A 22,904-nucleotide genomic window follows, 5' to 3' on the forward strand; every position below is an offset into this window, starting at 1 on the left:
GCAAAGCGCAGTATTGTCTGAAGCACAACTGAGAGGGTCCAGCTCAGGGGGGGAAACCCTTTTGACTCGAATTAAAGGGAGGCTGTATGAGGGGAAAAAGAGAGAGAAAAAAGAAGGAAAGAAAGAAGGAAAGAAAGAGGGGAGGAGGAGGAGGAGGAGGGCAGGGAAGAAAGTGGTGGCGGTGCCAGACGCAGCGGCAGTAAGAAGCGTACGTACGTGCTTTATCTTAGCGGCTGAGTGTGACGTGATATTGCAGCCTGCTCCTGGAGCTCTGCAAGCACCAAGCAAAGCGCGTCTATTTCTCTCTGTGTTGTAACTCACTGACCCCCCAACATCTCACATCCACCCACTACGGATCTTTTTTTCTTTTTCTTTTCCCTATTCACCCCCTTTTTGCGGAGAGGGGGGGTCGGTGCGCGACTTGATGGAGAAAACATTTCGGTGGGAAATAGAGACGTGGAGTCTGCCGAATTAATTTATGGTAAATACTGTAAGAATTGCTCTCGTCGTCACTCCAAGAATTTCTTCCCCTCTGTCTCTCCTGGTCTTTCTCCTTTCTTCTTCTTCTTCTTCTTCTCCTCTCTCTCTCTTTTTCTCGGTGGCTGTCGTGTGTTGTTGCGCTCCGTTTTGATGGGAAAAACCCAGAAGAAGGAGACGGGGGGATATGTGCGGGCAGACCGGAGTGTAACGCATTTTATTTTCATCCATTGAACCATCTTGTTGCGCCGGACTTCTATTGTCGGGAATGGGGAGTATTGATTCACTGGAGGGCTGCAGAATTTATTTATAAAGGATGTGGTCAAGTATGTGGAAAAAATAGCCATAGCTTCCGCAGTGTAAGGTAAGACATTATTATTATTATTATTATTATTATTATTATTATTATTATTATTATTATTATTATTATTATTATTATGAGATGAAGGTCTTCGAGCAAGTGCAATGGCAATTTTCATATGTCATCTGTCAGTTAAAGTTTAGCCTCCCTCTCTCAAACATTTGCCCCGTATATTCATCACGATGATTTTGGAGCGTTCATCCGCTCACATTAGTCCAGGGTGCTTAACAGAGGAATTTTAAGAGCTGATCTCTCTCTTAAGAGCCAAAAATCACTTTAAAGTGCCGAGCCTCGAAGTGACACTGCATGAGATGTAGCCCGTGGCCGACGTGTCTCTATATTCAGATTTCCTCTCGAGTCTAAATTGCTCTTAGAAGCCCGGCAATAAAATCAGCGTCTCTTGACCGATTTCTCGTCTCCAGAATACTGATTTTATTTTTCTCGTCTAGCCCTGGTCGTGAATCTTGTGGAAGGACGTGAAATCATGTGAATTTATCGCGGCAGAAAGATGATCCAACTCAGCACCGCTTCCACAAATCCTTATATAACGCACATATAATTCTGGGGTAATGTGACGGGCGTGATTCACGATTCAAAGAGAAAGAAGTTGAAGACATATGCGCAAATGGATCTATTATGTGAAAACTGGTAGCCCATCTCTAGCCTACTTGCGATTTGAACGCCCACACAGACACACACGCAACACACAGTTCGAGACACGCGCGCGCATACACAGACACACAGGCGCACACGTACACACACCCTCGCGCGCATTCTGCTGTGACACTGCTCACAGCTGCATTGCCTGTAGGATTAAAGCAATCAGGACATCGCATTGCATTCTCTCTCTCTCTCTCCCCCCCCCCCCACACACACATGTAGATCCGCACACGCACACATGCAAGCTCAGACATACAACACACACACACACACACACACACACACACACACACACACACACACACACACACACAGTCTCTTTATCAAATTGCATTGTCAAATATGCCTGAAATTCAGAGACATGCAGGTGGTGTGGAAGAGGCGACAGTTCGCAGTGACCGAGCACACGCCAGGACATAACCCCCCCCCCCCCCCCCCACCCCCCCAAATAAATAATAATAAAAATATATATAACGTCAGTTTGTCTTCCTCATATTATCTAACTGTCCCGTGAGCAAACATTCACAGAGAACATAGCTTCATGTGCAAAGATACTGGTTACTGCGTAAAATGAGCAGTTGCACATTTTCCACAACTCGCGTGGACTGCGCTGACTTACAAAGGCTGCCACTTTCGCCGTTTCTTCCTTTTTGTCGCCAGATTTTCTAAATAGCTACATTTGTATATCTCCGGGGATTTTGCCGTACCGAATACGACCCAATTAATAAGTCTAAATGACTCACATTATTGCACCCACCTCCCTAAATAAAAATAAATAAATAAATAATAGCCGAAGCAACCACAAGGTGGCAATGCTTGCACAAAGTATAGTGATGAAGGATGGAGATGCAAAACACATGTTGCTGAGGTTTACCTGTGTGTCTTTTTGCCCCCCTTCTTATCATGGCAGGATGTAATAAGAACTATGTAAGCTCGTTAGTCAGACTTGGTAGTGATAATCTATCATGTGTTTATGTGCCCTGCTTTAACACCCCTTTGTGTAATCCTCTTCATCTTTCCCTGCAGGCCAAATGACATAGGATGAAGGCTGTTCGAAACCTGTTGATTTATATATTTTCCACCTATCTTCTGGTTATGTTTGGATTAACTGGTGCCCAAGATTATTGGTGTTCCACTCTGGTCAAGGGGGTCATTTATGGATCATATTCAGTGACTGAAATGTTTCCCAAGAACTATACAAACTGTACATGGACGCTGGAGAACCCTGACCCTACCAAATACAGCATCTACCTGAAGCTATACAAGCGAGACTTGAGCTGCTCTGAATACTCTTTGCTTGCTTATCAGTTTGACCATTACTCACATGAAAAGATCAATGAACTGCTGAGAGTCAACGAGTCTATAGTGTATTTGTGTGATTCAAAGAATATTTACGTATTTTTGCTGTATGACAAGAATTTTGTTCAGCTACGGAGAGTTTTCCCTTATGATTACAATGGATTGACGCCACAGAAGCTGGATGAGGAGGAGAAGTCTATTGTGGAGTTTCTAGTGTTGAACAAGGCCAGCCCTAGCCAATTTGGATGTCAAGTGCTTTGTACATGGCTGGAAAATTGCCTGAAATTAGAAAAAGGGACAGTGGAGACATGTGGGATTGTGTACACGAAATGCACATGTCCTCAGCATTTAGGCGATGGAGAATCAGAGAGCATGCTCATGCTCAACAATGTGGTTTTACCCTTGAATCCACAAACGGAGGGTTGCTTGTCACCCCAACTACAAGCCGGGCAGATCTGCAATCTGACCGCAGAAGTTAAACGGCCTCCTAAAGAAGGTGAGTATCCTGTCATCTTTCTTCTTTATGCTGAAATAGTTGTATATGGAATTAAGTATGCATAGAGAAGATAGCAATCATGTCAAATAAATGTGCACGTCAGTCACTCCTACCTCTGCCCTAATTGCATGTTTGAAGTGTGATGGCCCATGAAACAAAGAGCACACATAGATATATCTAGTGTAGTTGGCTCAGAAATGAGTCAACTTCAAGATAAAAATAAAAGAAGAAGATGAAGGAATAAAAGGGGAAAAAAGCTGCCGGGGGAGTTGGGTGTAGTAAAGACCACACCAGCACAAACCAAACCATCTAAAAAGGGGGTCTTTCATTTGGTTGGACTGAATTCAAAATGCACTATCATTGCTGTGAATTTTAAAATGGCTGTTTTTATACACATAAGCAGAGTTAAAATGGCTGCAAATCCAAAGATAATTTTTTTTGTGTGTATATACATTTATGTCAGTGTCATCCATACAAAGACCAGCAGCGGTCAATACGGACACATCCTTCATTTTTATTGGCATGCAGCCTGTATGGCAAATGGAACGATTGGGATCATAGATGCAGCAGTGTCCAATTGGAGCACAATGCTCAAGCAATGCAACACATAAAGCTTGTGGATGAGATGTAAGAGTTAAGGATTGTTTAGCTTTGCAGAAAATACGGGAATGTATTTAGGTTATTTAATTTTAAAAACGAGCTTTTTCTTCTTTTCTTTCAAAGCTGTTCTAGAGGGATACTACTTTTGCAGTGCTGCCATAGAGCAATGCAACGTGTTCACTGTTTGTTGGAAATGAGCAATAACAATATACAGAGGAAAGACGGCATTTTCAGTTGACATGTAATTCACTAATGTGCATACATGCATCAAGCACCCATGCATGCACAAACCACCTATTCATCCACACACATTGAAAAGTAGATAAGCGAATTATTATTTATGATAAGGGCTGTTATTTCTCTGTGTATTCGTGTTATCACTTAGTAGGGGGAGTTTTTTTCTTTTTTTAATCTTTTGTTGTTGTGTTTTTTTTCTCACCTACTGCGAAGAAAGCCATTCTCGACACATAACTGCTCGCATTTTAACAGATAGCAGAGAACCGTCCCACCTTGAGGAATACGCTACATACTTCAGGGAAGGGAGGGGTGTTCATCAAGGCACAATGAACCAAAAATAATGAATCAACCTTTTTTGGAGGGGGATGTGGGGAAATAATGATTGCAGGAATGTTATGGAGCTAGTTCCCTGTGGCAAGTACCAAAATAACAGTTGCTATAATAACACCCTGGATAACAGGTGGCAGTTATCTTATCACAAAGAAGAGACAAATATTGATTGCAGTAGTTCAGCTGTTCAGTTGACTGGAGATGAGCGCTGCTATGTGCCACGTCACATTTCCAGGCACGTTTTTCAAACGCACATATGTGGAATTTGTTTATCGTAAGATGCATCAGCACCACAGCATTCAAGATATTTATATGGCTTTTGTAAGAATTACTCTAGCTCTAGATTTCCGTGTGATTTTTAAGGTGGCTAACCTCCATCAAGTTGGATGACAAACCCATTTCGAGAATAGTTTAGCTACTGCTTCTCTAGAGCCCCTAAGCCATAATGCATACACCATCTGAAGAAAATTACCATTAACAATCCAGCCCCCTCACACACACAGTCAAATAGCATGTGGAGTAACAACAGTAAGTATGACTCAGCTGTGTATTTTGTCAGGTAATTTCATCATTTAGTAAATCTTACATTTGTGTCATAAATATTACCGGGAAGCGTTATGCTTCTTTTCACAGAAAATTCCCTGCTCTAAAATAACATTTGACATTTTTCTATCAGCATGTTAATAACAGCTTAAGAGCACAGATTATTTTTTTTCTCTCTCTCTCAGAAGATTTTCCACAAGCTTCTATTTATAGGGTTGGTTGATGGGAGGTTTGAATAAATCCGTTTTCATCTGGATAACGGGGAGATCACCACTGGGTTTTAAAAGAGCACTGCGTCTCCTGTGGCATCGTGGTGACAGAGTGGGTATTCCTGATGAAGAATAAAGCATTACAAACAGTCGACAAGAGCTCTATTTGATAAAATCACGTGTCTTTGATCTTCAGTTCCTGGTAGCGGGTGGCTTCGGAGCACATCAAAGAAAAGCAGGGCCGGAGGTTGTGTACTCCAGCCATGCCACAGAAACACCCCACCGGCATTTCGCACAGACTGGGGGGTAACAGCAATTTGAAAGTTGATGCTCTTGATTATTTAAGGTGATTATTCAGGGGGGGAAGCAGATCCCATTCGGTGACATTTTGAAAGCCACAGCAATAACAATGAAATCCAGATGTACTACTCTGATGACTCATTTATGCAGTTTTATTTTTATCACATTCTCCCGTTGCATGAATAAAAGTTGTAAAAGGCAGCACAGTGGTGCAGTAGCACTCACAGCATGACAGATTTAATTTTGGGGTCTGTTTTTTTTTTTTTTTTTTTTTTTTTTGTGGGATTCCTAACACCTTCCACACAATCAAAATTAAGTCGGCTCAAGGCTCCCAGTTGCTCGTAGGTGAATACTCAACTGACTGTGTTCCCTCTTTGTGAGTTCCTGGATGTGTTTTTTTTTCCGCTATCAGCCCAATGAATAGTCGAGAGTGACTCCAGCTAATGTGACTCTGAATTTCAGAGCACACAAATATAAAACTGCTTTAAGTAAAACCTTGGCAGAAAATGTCTCACACCTTCTATTCTGTCACAATTTTAAAGCATGTGCAAAAAGAGGCTTTCAGCAACCAGACAGCCAGAACAGCGCAACATTTTAAGACAGTTTTCTTACCCAGTTGTCCCCCCACCCCCCACCCATACACACACACACACACACACACTTTTCAGCCACGTTCTCTGCAAATACTGGTACTTCCATGCAAGCGGCTCTGTTCAAAGAAACCAAGTTTCACTTGGCTTCACAAACGCGGTCACATGGCATTGTCTTGTCTGATCTTTGGCTGAGGACAGATATATTATTCTCTTCCCTCATTTGGTTTAAAGTTGCCAGTTTTCAAGGGTCAGGGTCAAGGGGTGTCACTGTCTGAGAGGGATGTGCTTTGTCATGTTTATGTCAAAATGCCTCACTGTTACATGGAAACAAAACAACTCTACAAAAAACCCCTTCCTTCCTTAAATCACTGTCACTGAAACGCACCGTAGCGTTACACAGTCATCATTTAGAAATGAAAGGGGAAATCTGACTTAAATCTGACTCATCCAAACACGGTTTCGATTTGTCAGATAATCTGCCAGGTATGTTAGTTCATCTTACTCCTCTTTCCATGCCTCCTTTTTCTGTGGCGTGATTGAATTTTAGGTAATAGCGAATAAATCTGCCAAATGTGACTGTGGCAATAAGAAGCTTTATGCAGATAAGGGTTAATAATTAGTTTCAAACTTGATAATGCAACACAAAAAAATGAATCTCGTGTCGAAGATTTCGATTAATATTTAATGAGTCCACACAAACTAGGTCTTCAGATTCATTGTAATCACAATAAGTAGGTTAGAAATGTCTTGATTCTCTTTTTTTCCGCGCATGAACATTGATTTGATTCTTTCATGCAATATGAATAAACTACATAAATTCTTTAGATGCGTTCTCAGGCTGCTCTTTACAAAGGATAATTTAAGTCGAAGGACAGGGGTTTTACATTTCAGAGGGAGAAAAAACTCTTTAAGACTATGTACAAATGCTTATTTGATGATTACAACTTTTGATGACACAGGCCGCGTGCAATGTGGGAAATGGCAATAGGATTTATTGGCAAATGAAATGTGTGTGAAGCGTTATAACGCACTGTCACCCGCCAAAGTCCTGAGCACTGCAGCAGCTCAGCCTCGCTGGCTCACATAGTGAGGCCTTTTATTCACTTTGGATCTCAGTCAAGTCACTCAGTAGTCACACTGCATTATGCTCACCCCCATTGTTCAGTACACTTGGAGGCCATTTTAGTTCCAATTCAGTGAAGGAGAGAGCTCAGATCAACAGCACAGAATCTGTTTTTATCTGAGACATGCATTATTTGTCTCAAATATTTCATGTGCCAATTCCCCCTGAAATTCTGGGCTCAATTACTGCACCTTTTAGGATTTTTTCGAGTTCCAGCCTGTGCCAGTTGTAATTTTTAGAAACTGTATTGTGTCCTTTTCTCTCTCTCTCTCTCTTTCTCTCTTTTTTACATGTGTCTGCTGTTCCAATTCTTCAGCATCCCTCTTACTAATGTAGTTAAGTGGGCATAGGAATACTAAAGGAAAGTTGTCATGGATTGACAAGGTCAACACTGAAGAATTACTATGAAAGAGCCAGCCATCTTCTTTGTCCATTAACTGTCTATTAAATTTTGCCTATTCAAAAAAGAAGAGATAATGCTGGTTGTGGAATGATTACATTTTATGCTCTGATCAGTTACACAGCTTTGGGTCAATTTCAGTCGGTTTTGTGAAACACACGGGAAACTAATAAAATGTGGTCAGACATTATATCCAAAATTACTTCAGGATCCACGAGTCTGGGATTCCCAGGCATAGATAATGGAGTCTGGAGGTGACTGAGCAGCTCCCCTCTGTGCGTGGCACTTAAATATACATATATAAACTTTACATTGCTTAAATCGTCCAGGTGGTGGCTACTTCCAGATATAAAAGTTCATGAGGCTCTATGGGGACTGTTAAGTCATTTTACACGATGGCAGAACCACAAAAACTGTTGTTACATTTAAAGGTCTTCTTAAACCACTCACGCCGTCACGCATGGATGCAAATGAGCTCTTTGGAAACACAAAAGTCTCTGTTTTACATGGGATACAATTTGATGATAAAGTATAAGGTCCAACATACGAGGCTGACCCTAATGTCATTGAGTGATAGATAATACCAAATAGCACAGTCATAATAATAATAGGAGATTCAAACACGATCCACACGTTTTCACAGTTAACACACATAATTTAGCTGTAGAAGCTACTTTTGAGTTAATTAGTGTTAAGATTGTGCTTTCAATCAATCATCCTGACAGTTTTTTTTATATCTGGAGCTACTTTATATTAAACGTACGCTGTAGGCTGGGCTGAGATTCTAGATATGATAACCTGGCAGCGAGGTGGATGCAGACCAGCTGTGAATATTGTTGTTCATTTGACATGGATTGGTGATCTCAGTCTTGAGCCTCTTTTTCGGCAGCATGACAATTGGGAGTCAGACTGATAACTCCTCCTCTATATGCCCAGACTGTGCACTGCCAACTGCGGCAGAGTAAATTAAAGCCTTGTGTTGTCAAAACTGCTCTGACGTCAGTAAACAGTATACAGTAAATCCAGGAAAACCTGAAATACAATTTAAAAAGTGAGGATATGATTTATTGCATTACGTCTAGAAAACATTACACAGCAAGAACATACCCTCATACACCCCCCCCCCCCTCCAAAAAGCCACACTGCAAATTAACTCATGATTAATATGTATTAATGTGTAACATGTATGCATGTTACACATTAATAAGAAGTAAAAGAATATTGCCTTTATGAGCTTTATAATATAATACATTATATTATTAGTTAATTTTGCAGCTGGTTGCACGCTGTTTCATTGTACAACTTGCTTTTTATATATATAGCTTGGTATTTTTAACAAATGGCGTTTTCATCTAAATACATCATATTTATTGGCTACATTTATATTTCTTAAAATGTAAAAAAAAAGAAAGAAAATTCACAAAAAACTGAAACATAAAACTTGACAATATTTTCCTGTGAACTAAACTACTGAGTAGCAACAATTCAAAGTGCTTCAAAAAAATCACATGTAACATACAGTGTAACACATTACAAAATTACACTTGGAAGCTAAGTTCCTTAAATTTGTCCAAACAGGTCCAAATCGTGCATCTACCGAGGGTTAATCTCCAACCTCTTTGCAATGTCATGTAAATGACAGCTTCCCCTTTTCAACTTTACAGCCAGCAATGGACACCACTGCAATTAAATTTGCGAGAAACAGTTGTTGCCTATAATAAAGCCATATTGCAGCAGGAATTGCAATCAGAGTAATGGCTCATGCAGTGTCGTAGCCTGTCTAATTCTCTAATGTTTGGCAGCCACACCCCCTAAAATCTGCAGTGTTTCACTAGCAAAATTCTGCATAAGAAATGAAGAAACGTGCATGTCTGATTTATTAGTGTGTGTATCCCACCTGTAAACTCGCTCCTTGCTATGAATTCCAAACGGTGGAACATTTGTGTGCTCATATATCCACGCTGCACCAGCTCCCACAACTACTCATAAATTCTTCTTGAAATGTCACACATTTGCCTGTTTAGAATTCAAGTTCCCATTCAACTCTTTGAGCTTTCCTATTAAATAAAAATAATGCAAAGTGACAAATATAAACCTCAGCCACTTTGTAGGCTGTGAAAATGCTGAACTGAGGCTGGTTTGGTGCACCATTGACGTCACCAGTTAAGCCAGAAACCAATATTTCATTTTCATGCTGTTCATGCTTCCATCAATTAGCATCATGTCCATCAATTTAAAAGTAAATGTTTTGAGTATTTATGCATAATTTAAGATGTGTGCTCTAAAATCACTGTATTGGAAACACTGAAGCAACAGCAAGCATCAGAGGTTTTCAGCTCTTAGAGTCTGTTACTGCAAAAGCCTGTGAAAAACTGAAATGCGTAGGTTTTAGGTAAGGCAAACTTTTTTCAGATCTTTTCAGTGTTCCACTCCAAAGAATTCATTTTAAATCCCATCTTGCAGTACACTGCTGTTGCATGACTTTTGCCACAGTGTGCATGGCTGAAGCTGATACAGCTCTTTGTCAAAGCCTCCAAACAGTAAGCTACTGCAGTTTTTCATCTCCACACAACACATATTTATCATAGAAACATTTCCATTTGCAATCAGGTCTTGCTCGACATCACAGTGTATCAAGTCTCTATTTTGCAATTTATGAGTAGTAATAAGTGGACCAAAATCAAAGGACTACGCACTATTATGATCTTCTTTCCTTTGAAAAGGCTTCTTTATGAATGCAAACATAGCAAGTAATGAATATCTGTAAAAGAGGACGTCTGTCTCGTGTTTCTGTGATATAAATAAGATTTGTTTATTGCCATCTTATGTTTAATTCAGTACAATGACTCTGATTTCATGCTATAGCAAAATAAAATATTCCTGTAGTCACTTTCAGTGGAGCAAAGGTAACGCGCTGTACTTGATTTTATTTTATGTAACTAGAACGCCGTGTGAAATGAAGGTTTGGTATCTTTGTCTCACAGCAAATTGGAGCAATTCAGTACATTGTAAAAACAAATTTGGACAACAGCAATTTGGATTATCATATGACAACTTAATTTAGACTGCTACAGAGCCTCGGCAACTGCCCTATTCATCTTTCTAAGAAAACATGAACAACATTCACATGAGTCTGTTGCGGCTTTGCCCTGCAGTTGTGAGGCTGAGGCATGTCTTTGAAGCTCTTATTGCAAGTAAACATTGTGAAATGTCTTAAACATTTAAAAAAGAACCAAATCATATTCTAACTTTTGTGTGGGCTGGCTTAATATGGTAAATTTTTTATCAAGCCCTTGTTGTATGGTGCCAGAGATTTTAATGGGAATTATGCACTGCTTTCAGCCTCTCAGTTGCATGCTTCTGCATTTCAACCCAGTTAGTTTTGGCCTGTCACTGGATAGCTATTTCAGCCCACAGAGGAGAGGCATTTGCATAAACATCCACCCACAAAACCTGGCAAATGAGTCTGTCACTCAAAAACACTGTCTATGTGGTAAAGTGGAGGCAAAATCCAATTTTTTTTCTCAAGGGGCTTCTTTAGCTGCTCTCACTGGCAGTCCCTCTGCAGGGTATGGCAAGTGTCCTCATGTAGCTGTAATGGATGTTGCTTTTAAACTTACACGGTATACTGTGATCTAGGGCAGCAAACACTGTACACTTAGACGCAGCATCACAACAATACAGTGTGTATTGCCATGTGTGCGATAATGTTGATAAAGCGGAAAATCTAAACTGAATGCAAGGACAAAATTCCTGCGTGCGGTTTGTTCATTTCTTCTATAGAAAGTTATGAACAAGGTTAATAAAATAATCTGCATTACTAATAGTGAAAGTTTCAGACAATGTATTTTTTGTTTGAAGAAAGTGGCATTTTTCTTGCAATATATATTATATATATTTTGTATATTATTTTAGGAAAATTAATAGTTATTGGAGATGTATGAGAATGAGAATAAATGAATGAATCCCTTTTAACCATGAACAATTTAGAGTACAGTGCCACAAGAAGTGAAAAAGAACTTCAGGGATATCAAAACCTACATTTTGATCATGTTCGTTAGGCTATATAAAATATATTTCTTTGGATTTATTTTCAAGTGGCAGCATGAATACTTGGCAGATTCAGGATGTGACATTTCAGTGATGGACATCAAAGTAAGACAGCAGACATTTGCTTTCACTGACTGCATGTTTCCACGGAGCATTGTGGTTATTCAGTGCCACAGTGTAAGGAGCACTGTTATGTAACATACAATGAGATTCAGAAATTATCACTCTCACTTTTGTCCAATTGTCAGCTTGTCCACAGTTCTCTGTCCTTCACAGCATGATAGAAACTGAATTGCAGTGATTCTCTTGATAGTCGATCATAACTTAATAATAGTAGCCGGCCATGCAAGTCATGTAAGTCAACAAAGTGACACATGTTTTTGACATGATTTTGGCTTATCACACTTACAGCAAGTCACCTTGCTATTGGAATTTACCGGAAAATTATTAAGTGCCAATATTGGGGCAGGGATAGCTCGGTAGGTAGCGTGGTCACCCCCACGATCGGAAGGTCGGGGGTTTGAATCCACTGAACGGCTACACTGAGGTACCCCTGAGCAAGGTACCGTCCCCACACATTGCTCCCTGGGCGGCTGCCCACTGCTTCACTGAGTGAATAGGTTAAATGCAGACAGAGTAATTTGCCCACGGGGATCAATAAAGTATACATTATTATTGTTAAAAACAAAGGGATTTCAAATGATAATATGTAAAAAAAAAAAAGTCTAAATAACTGATATGTTAGGGAAAAACTGCATGTCTTTATGTAATGTAATGCAATGCATATCCTTATTTTACAGAATTCGTGCCCTTATTAATCACATCATCCCAAATCCATTAAATGATTGCATGAAAAGAAAGGGTTTCTATTTTTCCTTGAGTGACACTGGAATCCAGCTTTCCTTCCTTCAGACAATAACAAGTTTAAATAGAAGTAACTCCTAAGTCAGTGCCCATCGCTGTTTGGCTTATCGAGTTAGAAATATATGGACTTAATTTACAAGTCAGCTTTAAACCACATCCATGGCAAATCAGATCTGAGTAGAATTTCTGGACACTGTGCATGTCACAGCCTGCCTTTTTAAATCACATTTCAAACTATCCTTTTCACCACTGGCGACCAACATACAACACTGATGTCACATCCAGAGCAATGTTTTCTACAGTCATTGATCCAGAGCATGGTTAGCCTGCCAGCATTGCTGCACATCCTCAACTCATCTGTCACTGATGCTTTTTGGTGCAGTGGCAGAGTTCTGCATCACAATGGCACCACCGCAAGTGCACAGTAAAAAGGAAAAAAAAAGAAGTTACATGGCAAAATGTCCTGCGGATTTGATCAGATTGTCACCTGTAGGTGATGATGCAATATTGCATCAGATATTACTCTCAGCTATATATGTACACTCTGCAAGACCGCAATGATATATTGCTTGTGTCAGGATTGTAAATGGTAAACTTGTCAGTCTGTCTTCCATTTAAAATCCTACACTGAGGCAGCTTGTGGGCTTCTTATCACATTTCAGCTGTGACTGTAAAAAGGTTGAGAAAACATTTACATTTGATATTAGTTTAATTAATTACTTTGTTTATCATTTTAATTGTGATGCTAACAATCAATGTTAAATCCTTAGAAATAGGGTCAAAAATATGATATTCCGTATGATACACTGTCTTCGAACATTAGTAGAGATTGCTAAAAAACATGAAGAGGGAAATGGGGCTGAAGATCTTACTCTGGTATGCCTGTTAACATACCTGGACACTCCTAAGCTCTCACTATGACAACCAACATAGATGCCATGGAAAAGAAGAATCATTCACTTCTAATAATATAAATAAACAAACAGTAAATAATAGCATGTGATGTGTATATATATATGTGTGTGTGAAGTATTATATTGAATTATATCTATATATTATATATTTATTTCTTTTTCATACCAAATCTATCACTTCTAATCAGTCACAAATAGCAGGGTGATTAGCGCTGGCTATAGACTGAAGAAGTTACACAAAACATATTTTTAGTTATCTAAAGGTCCGGAGAGAATATCTTTTGATTTTGCAACTGCCATAAATGAATTCTGCTTCATCTGTGGACATCAGTGCCATAGCCTACAATAGCTTTAGGGGTTTTAAGCAATTTGTTTTCTTTTTAATTAATTTTTTTTAGGAAAACAAGTTTTGGATTGCTGCAGTGTCAAAGCTGTGCTAAAGCAGCTAACCTCAAGCCAACAATGGCAGTACTAACATGCTGATGTTTGGCAGATCCCTGCCTTAGGTTAGCATATTCACTAGCACAATGCAACGTGTATAAAAGCTTTATAGGTTAAAAAGACAGCAGAGAGATGGTTCCTTCTTAAAAGAAGAAGAAGAATATACCAGGTTTCCAGGTGGATGGGTGGTTGTGTTAGTATGATACTATGATGTAACTTTTAGGGAAAAAAGCTTATGTCATGCTCAGGTAAAGCGAGTTGAGGTAGAGAAAGCACAAAAATGATTCAAGTAATGAGTAATGAGCAGTTTCTTTGGGAGCTACTTATTTCAATTCCAAGAGATGTATGAATGAATCAGTACCTGCTTATCCATTAATAGAAAATCCGCTCAGTAATTTCCAGTCTGCTGTCCAATAATTACAGTACAAGATTCAGTCACTCCTCACCAACAACAGCACTATTTAAACTGTTATTATTGATCGCTCCTTCCTAAGTAACCGCTCACATTTTTATGTACTATTGTTGAGCGTTATCACAGATTTCTGTTGTGGTTGAAGAAAATGACTGCCAACTCAAATTTGTGCTCTCTGGTATCTGGGTTATTTGTACTGTTGTGTCATGAAAATATTACAAGTTTCCTGGTTTTGCCCATAAGCATAAACGCAGGTTATTTTCACTTGCTTAAATAAATGACCCATGTTGTCAATTTCCCTTAGGAGGCTGCTGCTTTTCTTTCTTTTATGCCTTAATGTAGCAGCACTCTGCAAAGTACTCAAATGACGGACCACTGTTCCTTTACAACAGAATGACCCAATTCACCATAAGCATGCTTTTTAATCTCTAATTGTTAATTCACTCACAGTCTCCCTCCAGTGTCAATAGCAGCAGCAGCGTGAGATCTCTTAACAAAATAATATGAGGAAATCGCACCCTACCAAATTAGTGAAAGTCTACTGCAGGGAGTCTTATCCATTGTGCCAATACACACGACACATCAGATGGTTAAATGCTCTCTGCAGTATTGTATTAAAGAGAAAGAGTTTCAGAGCACAGGAGTCATAATGAAATGTGACAGATAAATCAGAAGCACTTGGGAGATGGCTTCGGATTACTGAATCAATACTGTGGCACGACAGCTAGCCCAGACTTCCCAAACCTGCTCTGATTTACTAGCCTCCAGTAAAAGCCTTCAGTTGGGTTTGCGATTATTCATCTTCGGACACTGCTTGTGATTTCAGATTCTGCGCATTTTCCCACCACAACAAAAATCTAAATGCTGATCATTCTTAGAGAAAGCACATCTAAAAATTACAATTAAATTACAAAGTTCTACAACCCCAAATACTGCACGAATAACAACTTCTAAGATGCCACATTTTCATTTTTAAATATGAGTACCAGCTGGGAAGCTATCAGAAATGACGGGGTGCATTAGCACATAGTGACACTGCTCAAGAGGGGGGCAGTAGAACAGTGACTGTATGAAGCACCTTTCCCATGTGAAGCAGAAGATGGCTAGTGTGTCGCTATTTATTTATTTATTTTGGATGCAAAATCGCTGACAAAGTCAAGGCTGGATTTATATAACTCTATTCCCCTGTATGAACTATGCCAACAAATAAATAGCACAGAAAAGCTGAATAAACTCTGTCTTGCAGTGACGATCCCTCTATGAAATACTCTGAAGTGATGGCTGACACAGTTCATCTGTTATTAGAGTTTCATACAATCTCAACCAGTGCTGGATTATAAGAGAGGCGAACCATGCATACTGAATCAGTATCAGCATTCCTCCCTCTGAGAGTTTTCATTACTAGAAACTGAAGCCATGCTGTGGCCATAGTAACCGTTATTCATCCCATCATTGGGCACTCTGGTTATCTGAGTCACACAGCTGACATAAAGGAGATTCAGAAACTTTATGTTAATTTGTAAAAAGTACTTATATTTTAGAAAAAATTCCAATGTAAAAAAAACAAAAACCCAAAACAACCCATATAAGTAACGTTAATACTTCATCATCTTTCATAAACTCATGATCGCATCTCTCATGCACATTCATCATCATTATTTTTGTTAACTGGCAGACACGACTAGAAGAAGGTCAAATTATTTAAGACAGTGAGTGATTGCTAAGTGCTTTTTAATGGTTCTAACATTTGTTTTTGTTTTTTTGTTGGTGTATTTTTTTTCCACTGGTTTTGCTGTCTACCACTCTGTGATGCAAATCAAATATGGCTGCCATATAAATTCTGCGTTTTGATTTGATGCATTCAAAGACACCTTTGTTTCCAAAGGAAGCACTAATAGACCATTTCTATGTGTGAAGCAGTTTTACAAGTCTTTGATTTTGTCTCTTTGAAACGCACATCTATAAAAAGAGGTCATGTGATACACAGCTGCTGTGTGTATGCGTGTGTGTGTGTGAGAGTGCCTGTGTATATTACATCAAACTAATGAATACAGAGCAAATGGCACTCAAGTGATAATGTAGAAAATAATCGCCCTGTGATACTTCGCCCTCTTCTGAAATGCATTTGGTTTCTGTCACTATTAATAAACATTTTTGTACTTCTGCTTCATGATGAGTCAGTGCAATGCAAAACTGTTTTTTTGTGCCTACTTTGAAAATTAAACCAAAGTGCAGCATCTATGAAGTACATGTGAAGATGTACATTAAGTGGCATCCGTAATGTGCCTGCATCTCTTTAGATACACATAACTACATTTACATATTTTTAAAAAGCTGTTTTAAAAGAAAAAAAACATCAAAATAATGTGCCCATTATTCTTGTGGTAACAATTAACCACTTCATTTCTTCTTATTATTACAGCGGTGTGTTTACTTTTCATGCTATTCTGTTATGACAAGTGGCATAAATCTTGCTCAGTGTCTTAACTATTACAAATGTTGGGAGTTTAAATGCAAAAATCTGCAGAGAATCCTGTAAAAACTATGAACCAAACCACTTTCTTCAACTTACTTTGAGCATAGAAGAATATGATGTCAGTAATCCTTGTTGTAAGGCAAGTTCCCTGCATTGATTTAAAACGTATCAGCACTGTAATGATTTTTTCATAAAAAAGAACAGTAATATCTGAACTCCTATCTGTAATCTAGACAGGGGTCATACACAGAAAAGGAGTCTATGGAAGAAAACAGTAGGGGCATGGGGTGGGAACAAGGCAAGGTCTAGAAAAAAGGAAGTGGTAATATGTGTGGAAATGAACTATGAGCCACACACACACACACACACACACACACACACACACACACACACACACACACACACACACACACACACACACACACACACACACACACACACACACACGGTTTTTCTTTATTTTCATGACTATTTACATTGTAGATTCTTACTGAAGACACCAAAACTATGAATGAACACAAATGGAATTATGTAGTAAACAAAAAAGTGTGAAATAACTCCAAAGGTATTTTCCTACTGTATTTTAGATTCTTCAAAATAGCCACCCTTTGCTTTCATTACTGCTTTGCACTCTCTTGACATTCTCTCATGAGCTTCATAAGGTAACCACTGGAAATGGTTTTCCAACAGTCTTGAAGGAGTTCCCAGAGATGCTGAGCTCTTCCTGGCACCTTTGCCTTCACTCTCATCCCAAACCATCTCGATTGGGTTTAGGTCAGGTGACTGTGGAGGCCAGGCCGTCTGGTGCAGTTCGGATCATTGTCCTGTTGAAAAATACACGATGGTCCAACTAAAAGCAAACTGGATGGGTGCTGTTAACTGAGGCCGGTGACTCGGGTGAATTTATCCTCAGCAGCAGAGGTGACTCTTGGTCTTTCTTTCCCGGGATGGTCCTCATGTCAGCCAGTTTTGTTAGCGTATCACTGCACTTGAGTACACATTCATAATTTTACCAATTGTGTGGACTGACTGACCTTCAGTTCTTAAAGTGTTGATGAATTGTCACTTCAATTTACTTACCTGATTGGTTCTTGGCATAATATGAATTCTAACAGTTGTCAAATAGGGCTGTCAGCTGTGTACCACACTGACTTCTGCATAACACAACTGATGGTCCCAACCCCATTGAGAAGGCAAGACATTAAACAAATGAACCCTGACAAGGCTCACCTGTGAAGTGAAAACCATTTTAGGTGACAACATCTTGAAGCTCATTGAGAGAAGGCCAAAGATTTGTAGCGCTGTCAATAAAACAAAGGGTGGAAACTTTGATTTATTATTTATCTTTTTTTCTTTGCTACATAGTTCCACATATCTTGCTTCATACATTTGATGTTTTCAGTATTTATCAACAATGAAGAAAGTAGTAAAAATAAAGAAAAACCATTGAACAAGAAGGTGTGTCCAAACTTTTGACTGGTAGTGTATATATATGTCTATATAGAGACAATAGGAGTGCAACAATACTTGTATCGATATTGAACCGTTCGATACAATGCTTTCGGTTCGCATATGTATCAAACAATAAAAAAAAAAATTTTTATATCAACTTTTCTTCTGACGATGCTGTCTGTTTTGACTGCTCAGTGGATCTGCGTTCGACTACTCCGCCTAGGCTGCATTGTCGAGTGTAGATCCACTGAGCGCAGCGCAAGCTAGCAAGACAGAAGCTAAGCTCGTTGCAACATGGCAACTGCCTCAACGCTACCTGAAATTGAACCTCCCCCACCCTCATTCAGATCTGTCGTTTGGAACTATCTTGGTTTTCATGTGAAGCATGACCCTGATGGTAAGCGCTAGTGATGTGCGATACCACTGATTTCCTTTCTGATCCGATACCAAGTAAAATTCAGGGTGTTATCGACGATACTGATCCGATACCGATACTTTGTACAAAAACGTATTTCAGTTATTGTATCTCAAATTATAGCATCATAATGATTACAGGACATCGGATTACTTGTTCTTATTGCTTAATAATGCACAGTTATCATATAGAAATAAGAAAACTGAAGTTGTGCGCTATTTGAGCATGTTGCCTGCCTGCAGCACTAAAGGACTCTGTGAGAGACGTCTGTCTCGCCCTAGCAGCACCTGTCCCTGTCCACTCCTCCTCTTCAGTTCGCCTCAACATAAGCTCGTCATATTCTGTGATATGATTTACTCTGAAGTGCTTGATGAGGTTAGTAGTGTTGCCACAACACCTCACTTTCTTGCCACATGTATTGCAAACTACGTCTCAACCGTTTGTGCAAGTAAAATACGTCTGCACATGACTCCATTTACGCTCAGCCATTGTTGTGAGTGTGCACACCAAGGGGCTGCGAAACATTTAGGCTACGTTCACACTGCAGGCGAAAGCGCATCAAATCCGATTTTTTTGACCCTATGCGACCCATATCCGATCATGCTATGACAGTGTGAACGGCGCAAATCCGATATTTTCAAATCCGATCTGGGTCACTTTCGTATGTGGTACTGAATCCGATACATATCCGATGTTTTAGAAAGCAACTGCTGTTTGAACGGTCAAATCGCATTAAATCCGCCTTTTACGTCACCGACACAAGACTGAAGCCAATTATCAGCGCCAGAGAAGCGCCCGAGAAGACATCGCGAACGCTTCCTGGCCATCCAGTGTAGATGTCAGTGAAACTGTTGGGAAGACAACGTAAACATTTTATTTGTACTGTATAATCTGCAGATTCTGACAGAAATCTACAGCTATCCTTTGAAGCACCGCTCCTCTCTTAAACGGCAATAAGGATCATTATTAGGTTATCTACATTATTATGTAAATAACAAAATAACTTAAAGCAAAAATTGGGAAACGTGAAGTCCGAAGTCTTTATATTAAGGGCCATCAGTCAAACAATACTGTTGCTCTGGGTCTAAACAGAGCGCGTTGTGTGTGACATCTTCTTTTGCGCATGCGGGCCGCTTTGAGCGTTCACACTAGAGAGCGTTTGCTGTCGCATTTTATTTGTAGTGTGAACGAGCAGACAAAAAAAATCGGATTTGATCAAAAAATCGGAATTGAGCATTAAGACCTGCAGTGTGAACGTAGCCTTATACAGACGTACTTCGCACATGAGTATGGCAGGCGGAAGACTAAGTAGTTCCTTCCAATGTAGACAATCCAAATGATATAGTTTCTTTCCACTCTGTTCCTGTTAATGATAACCTACAAATTTACCCTAAATTACTAAAATATCGATATTTTAATATGAGTATCGATTCTAGAACATAAATGACTGGTATCGGAGGAATCGATATTCCAGTATCGATCCGCACATCACTAGTAAGTGCGTCATGGAAAAAGTAAAACAGTATGTCGGATGTGCCACACAATGCTCAATTGGTGGGAACTAGTGCGTTAGCGCAGTTAGCTTGTTAACATGTTGACGTCGTCCAGCCCCACGCACGGGGCGATCCGCAGTAACTCGTTAACGGAGATTTGCCGTGTTATGTCGTTGATGTCATTTTAGCGATGGCTGCACTAGTGGGAACACAACGAATATGACTGCACATTTACGCCGACATCATCCTAGTGCAAAGACAAGTGGAAGCAGACAAAAACAACAAGCACACATGCTACAAATTTTACCCGCGTCATTTAGACAGCCGTTAGCACATGATTCTCCTTATGGGCACCTGATATGTTTAATATGCTGCTGAGAACATACCCCAGAAGAAGCGTATAGTATAGCTTTTATTTTGGAAAGAGCCATTTCTCTGTAATAAACTCTCTTTTCCAAAGATGAGTGATTTCTCGATCAGATAGATTTAATTTTTTATCCCTTTGTTGTTTCAGCAACATTAAATTTAAAAACTGTACTTTTGAGTTAAAATATATATTTATAATTTTAATAAATGACAAATTAAAAAGGCATGAACATTTTTTGTATCGAAAAAATATCAAACCGTGACACCAAAGTATCGAACCGAACTGAACCGTGAATTTTGTGTATCGTTGCACCCCTAATAGACATATATATACTCATAGATATATAAGCAAAAGTGACAAGATTAAAGTGACCAGGGAAGACAAAATAACACAGGAAATAATTAAACAGAAACAGGGACCATTGTAAATCCAGGAATAATAGCTAGAGGTGATAATCCCTGTGCATGTGCTGCTCGTGTCATCACTCCTGTAAGCAAAAACGTTTTTTCATTCTATAAGACATAAACAAAAACAATAACTTTGATTAAAAAAAACTATTGATACAAAGCAGTGTTGCAGGAAATTTAGACAGGGAGGTTTACAAATGCATTTATTCAAACATCTATATTAGACTCAGTAAAGTTTGAGATGCTGGCACAGCACGCAGTTAATGCCACATTAGAGTAGTAGTAAAATCATGAGTACTTGATTCCTTTCTCCAAAAAATTGTTTGATAGATAGATTACTAGATGAAAAGTTTTTTAAAGCGCTCCAATTTTATGTATTTGAAATGACGACTAATGTGTACAGTAATGTGCAAAAGTCTTAAGCCATTCCTCATTTTGTTATACTGTGCTTCCAGGAAGACAGAGTGTCTTGTAACTGTTTAAAGTGTTCTTGAGAGGCGTTTTTCCAGACTGAAGGGTTTTCAAAGCTTTTGGCTGCTTTTTTACTTATTTTCAGTCCAGTTCTTGTACGTGACCATTTTCAGAGGAATTGCTTTTTTTGTTTGTTTTTTAAAGCCACTTAACTCAGATCTATTAACTATTATAGCATAAAAAAGATAGCTAACTACAGACAACATAAAAACGAAATCATTTTAAATTGTATGTTCAGACAGCCTGTCGCAAAATCATGTCATTTGTTTCCATTTCTTTGTTTGAATTTACAAAAAAAATGAATAAAAATAATAATCTGACAGACATAAAATAGTATTTTTGTACCAATAAAATATTGTTTTCAAAACTATTTAGAATAGTATTGATCATATAGAGCTGAAAATCTGACATATCTCAGTATGATGTGTAGTGTATCCCTAAAAGGTTGATGAAAGTGGAGGACAAAACAAGTGGCATACGCTCCAATCTCCAAGTCATGTCAAGAAAAAAATCCAGCAAAGACCTGAAAGATGCATCTGGCCCTTCAGTTGTTCCAGCTGTTTGTTGACACTCCCTGGATGGCCAGCCATCAAGAAGCCAATCTTAAAGAAGGGAAATGGGGACAAAAGACTGAGTTTTGCCAAATTACACAAGAACTAAACTGAAAATTCTTCTCAAATTCAAATTTTATTTGTCACACACACACACAACCATACACAGTATGACATGGGGGTGAAATGCTTGTAGCTGTGCAATGCCTGACCATTAAATGACAGTGGTTTTACAGTATTTACAATTTAAAGGTTACTACAAAAATTTACAAATTAGCTTAGAAATTTACAGTAAAAATGTGCAAATAGCAGAAAGAGATTATAAAGATTATAAATTATAGGAAGTGTGAAAAACCAGAGTGCGTGTGGTGACGTGATGTGTGTGAGAGTCCAGTCTTATAGTGATGTGTGTGGGAGAGTCCAGTCCTACACCTGGTTCACGGCCCAAATAGCCTGGGGGAAGAAGCTCCTCCTCATTCTCTCTGTTTTGGCCTTAAGGGAGCGGAAGCACTTCCCAGACCTCAACAGTGAGAAGCAGGTCTTATGGAATCATTAATCCAAATATGACAGTCTTGGTTTAAAATGCTATTAATATGTATGGAGAAGGTCAGGAGAGAGGTACAATAATGAGTGTCTAGTGCCATCTGTAAACTACAGTGGATTTTCTGTCATGTTGGGGGTGCTGCATTTGAGACAGTGGTCTTGGAGATCTTGTCAAAATGGACAGAATTATGAGCCCAAAAAGTACCGTCAGATTTTTATCCACCGACACCATCTGGAATGCATCTGATTGGCAACAGCTTCATTTTTCAGCATGACAGTGAGACTGATACAAACACACTGCCAATGCAGTAAAAGCATACCCGGATAGAAAAACTCACAATAGAACAGTATCAGTCATGGATTGGCCTCTGCAGAGCCTGGACTGCAAGATTATTATTAACAGTGTGGGATCATCCTCAG

At 39.1% G+C, this 22,904-nt stretch overlaps 1 protein-coding gene across 7 annotated transcripts in view; it reads left to right on the top strand.

The window, feature by feature from the left end:
• The first annotated feature begins 210 nt into the window (after positions 1 to 210).
• Positions 211 to 22,904, top strand: part of adgrb3 (adhesion G protein-coupled receptor B3) — a 122,071-nt gene continuing 99,377 nt past the window's right edge. For 4 of the 7 annotated variants that reach the window (XM_086259759.1, XM_086259761.1, XM_086259760.1 and 1 more), the window contains exons 1-2: positions 213 to 841; positions 2,525 to 3,293. In XM_086259759.1, the coding sequence (XP_086115885.1) occupies positions 2,540 to 3,293 (754 nt within the window). In that variant the 5' untranslated portion in view covers positions 213 to 841; positions 2,525 to 2,539. Of the gene's footprint in view, positions 842 to 2,524; positions 3,294 to 22,904 lie in introns of all 7 variants that reach the window. The other 3 variants (XM_086259762.1, XM_086259765.1, XM_086259766.1) reach the window with 2 other exon arrangements.

This window comes from Aulonocara sp. 'chitande type north' Nkhata Bay, linkage group LG13, assembly GCF_057382095.1.
Source record: "Aulonocara sp. 'chitande type north' Nkhata Bay isolate Kocher_YH1m ecotype deep benthic linkage group LG13, A_spYH_male_GT1.1, whole genome shotgun sequence".
Taxonomy (NCBI): Eukaryota; Metazoa; Chordata; class Actinopteri; order Cichliformes; family Cichlidae; genus Aulonocara; species Aulonocara sp. 'chitande type north' Nkhata Bay.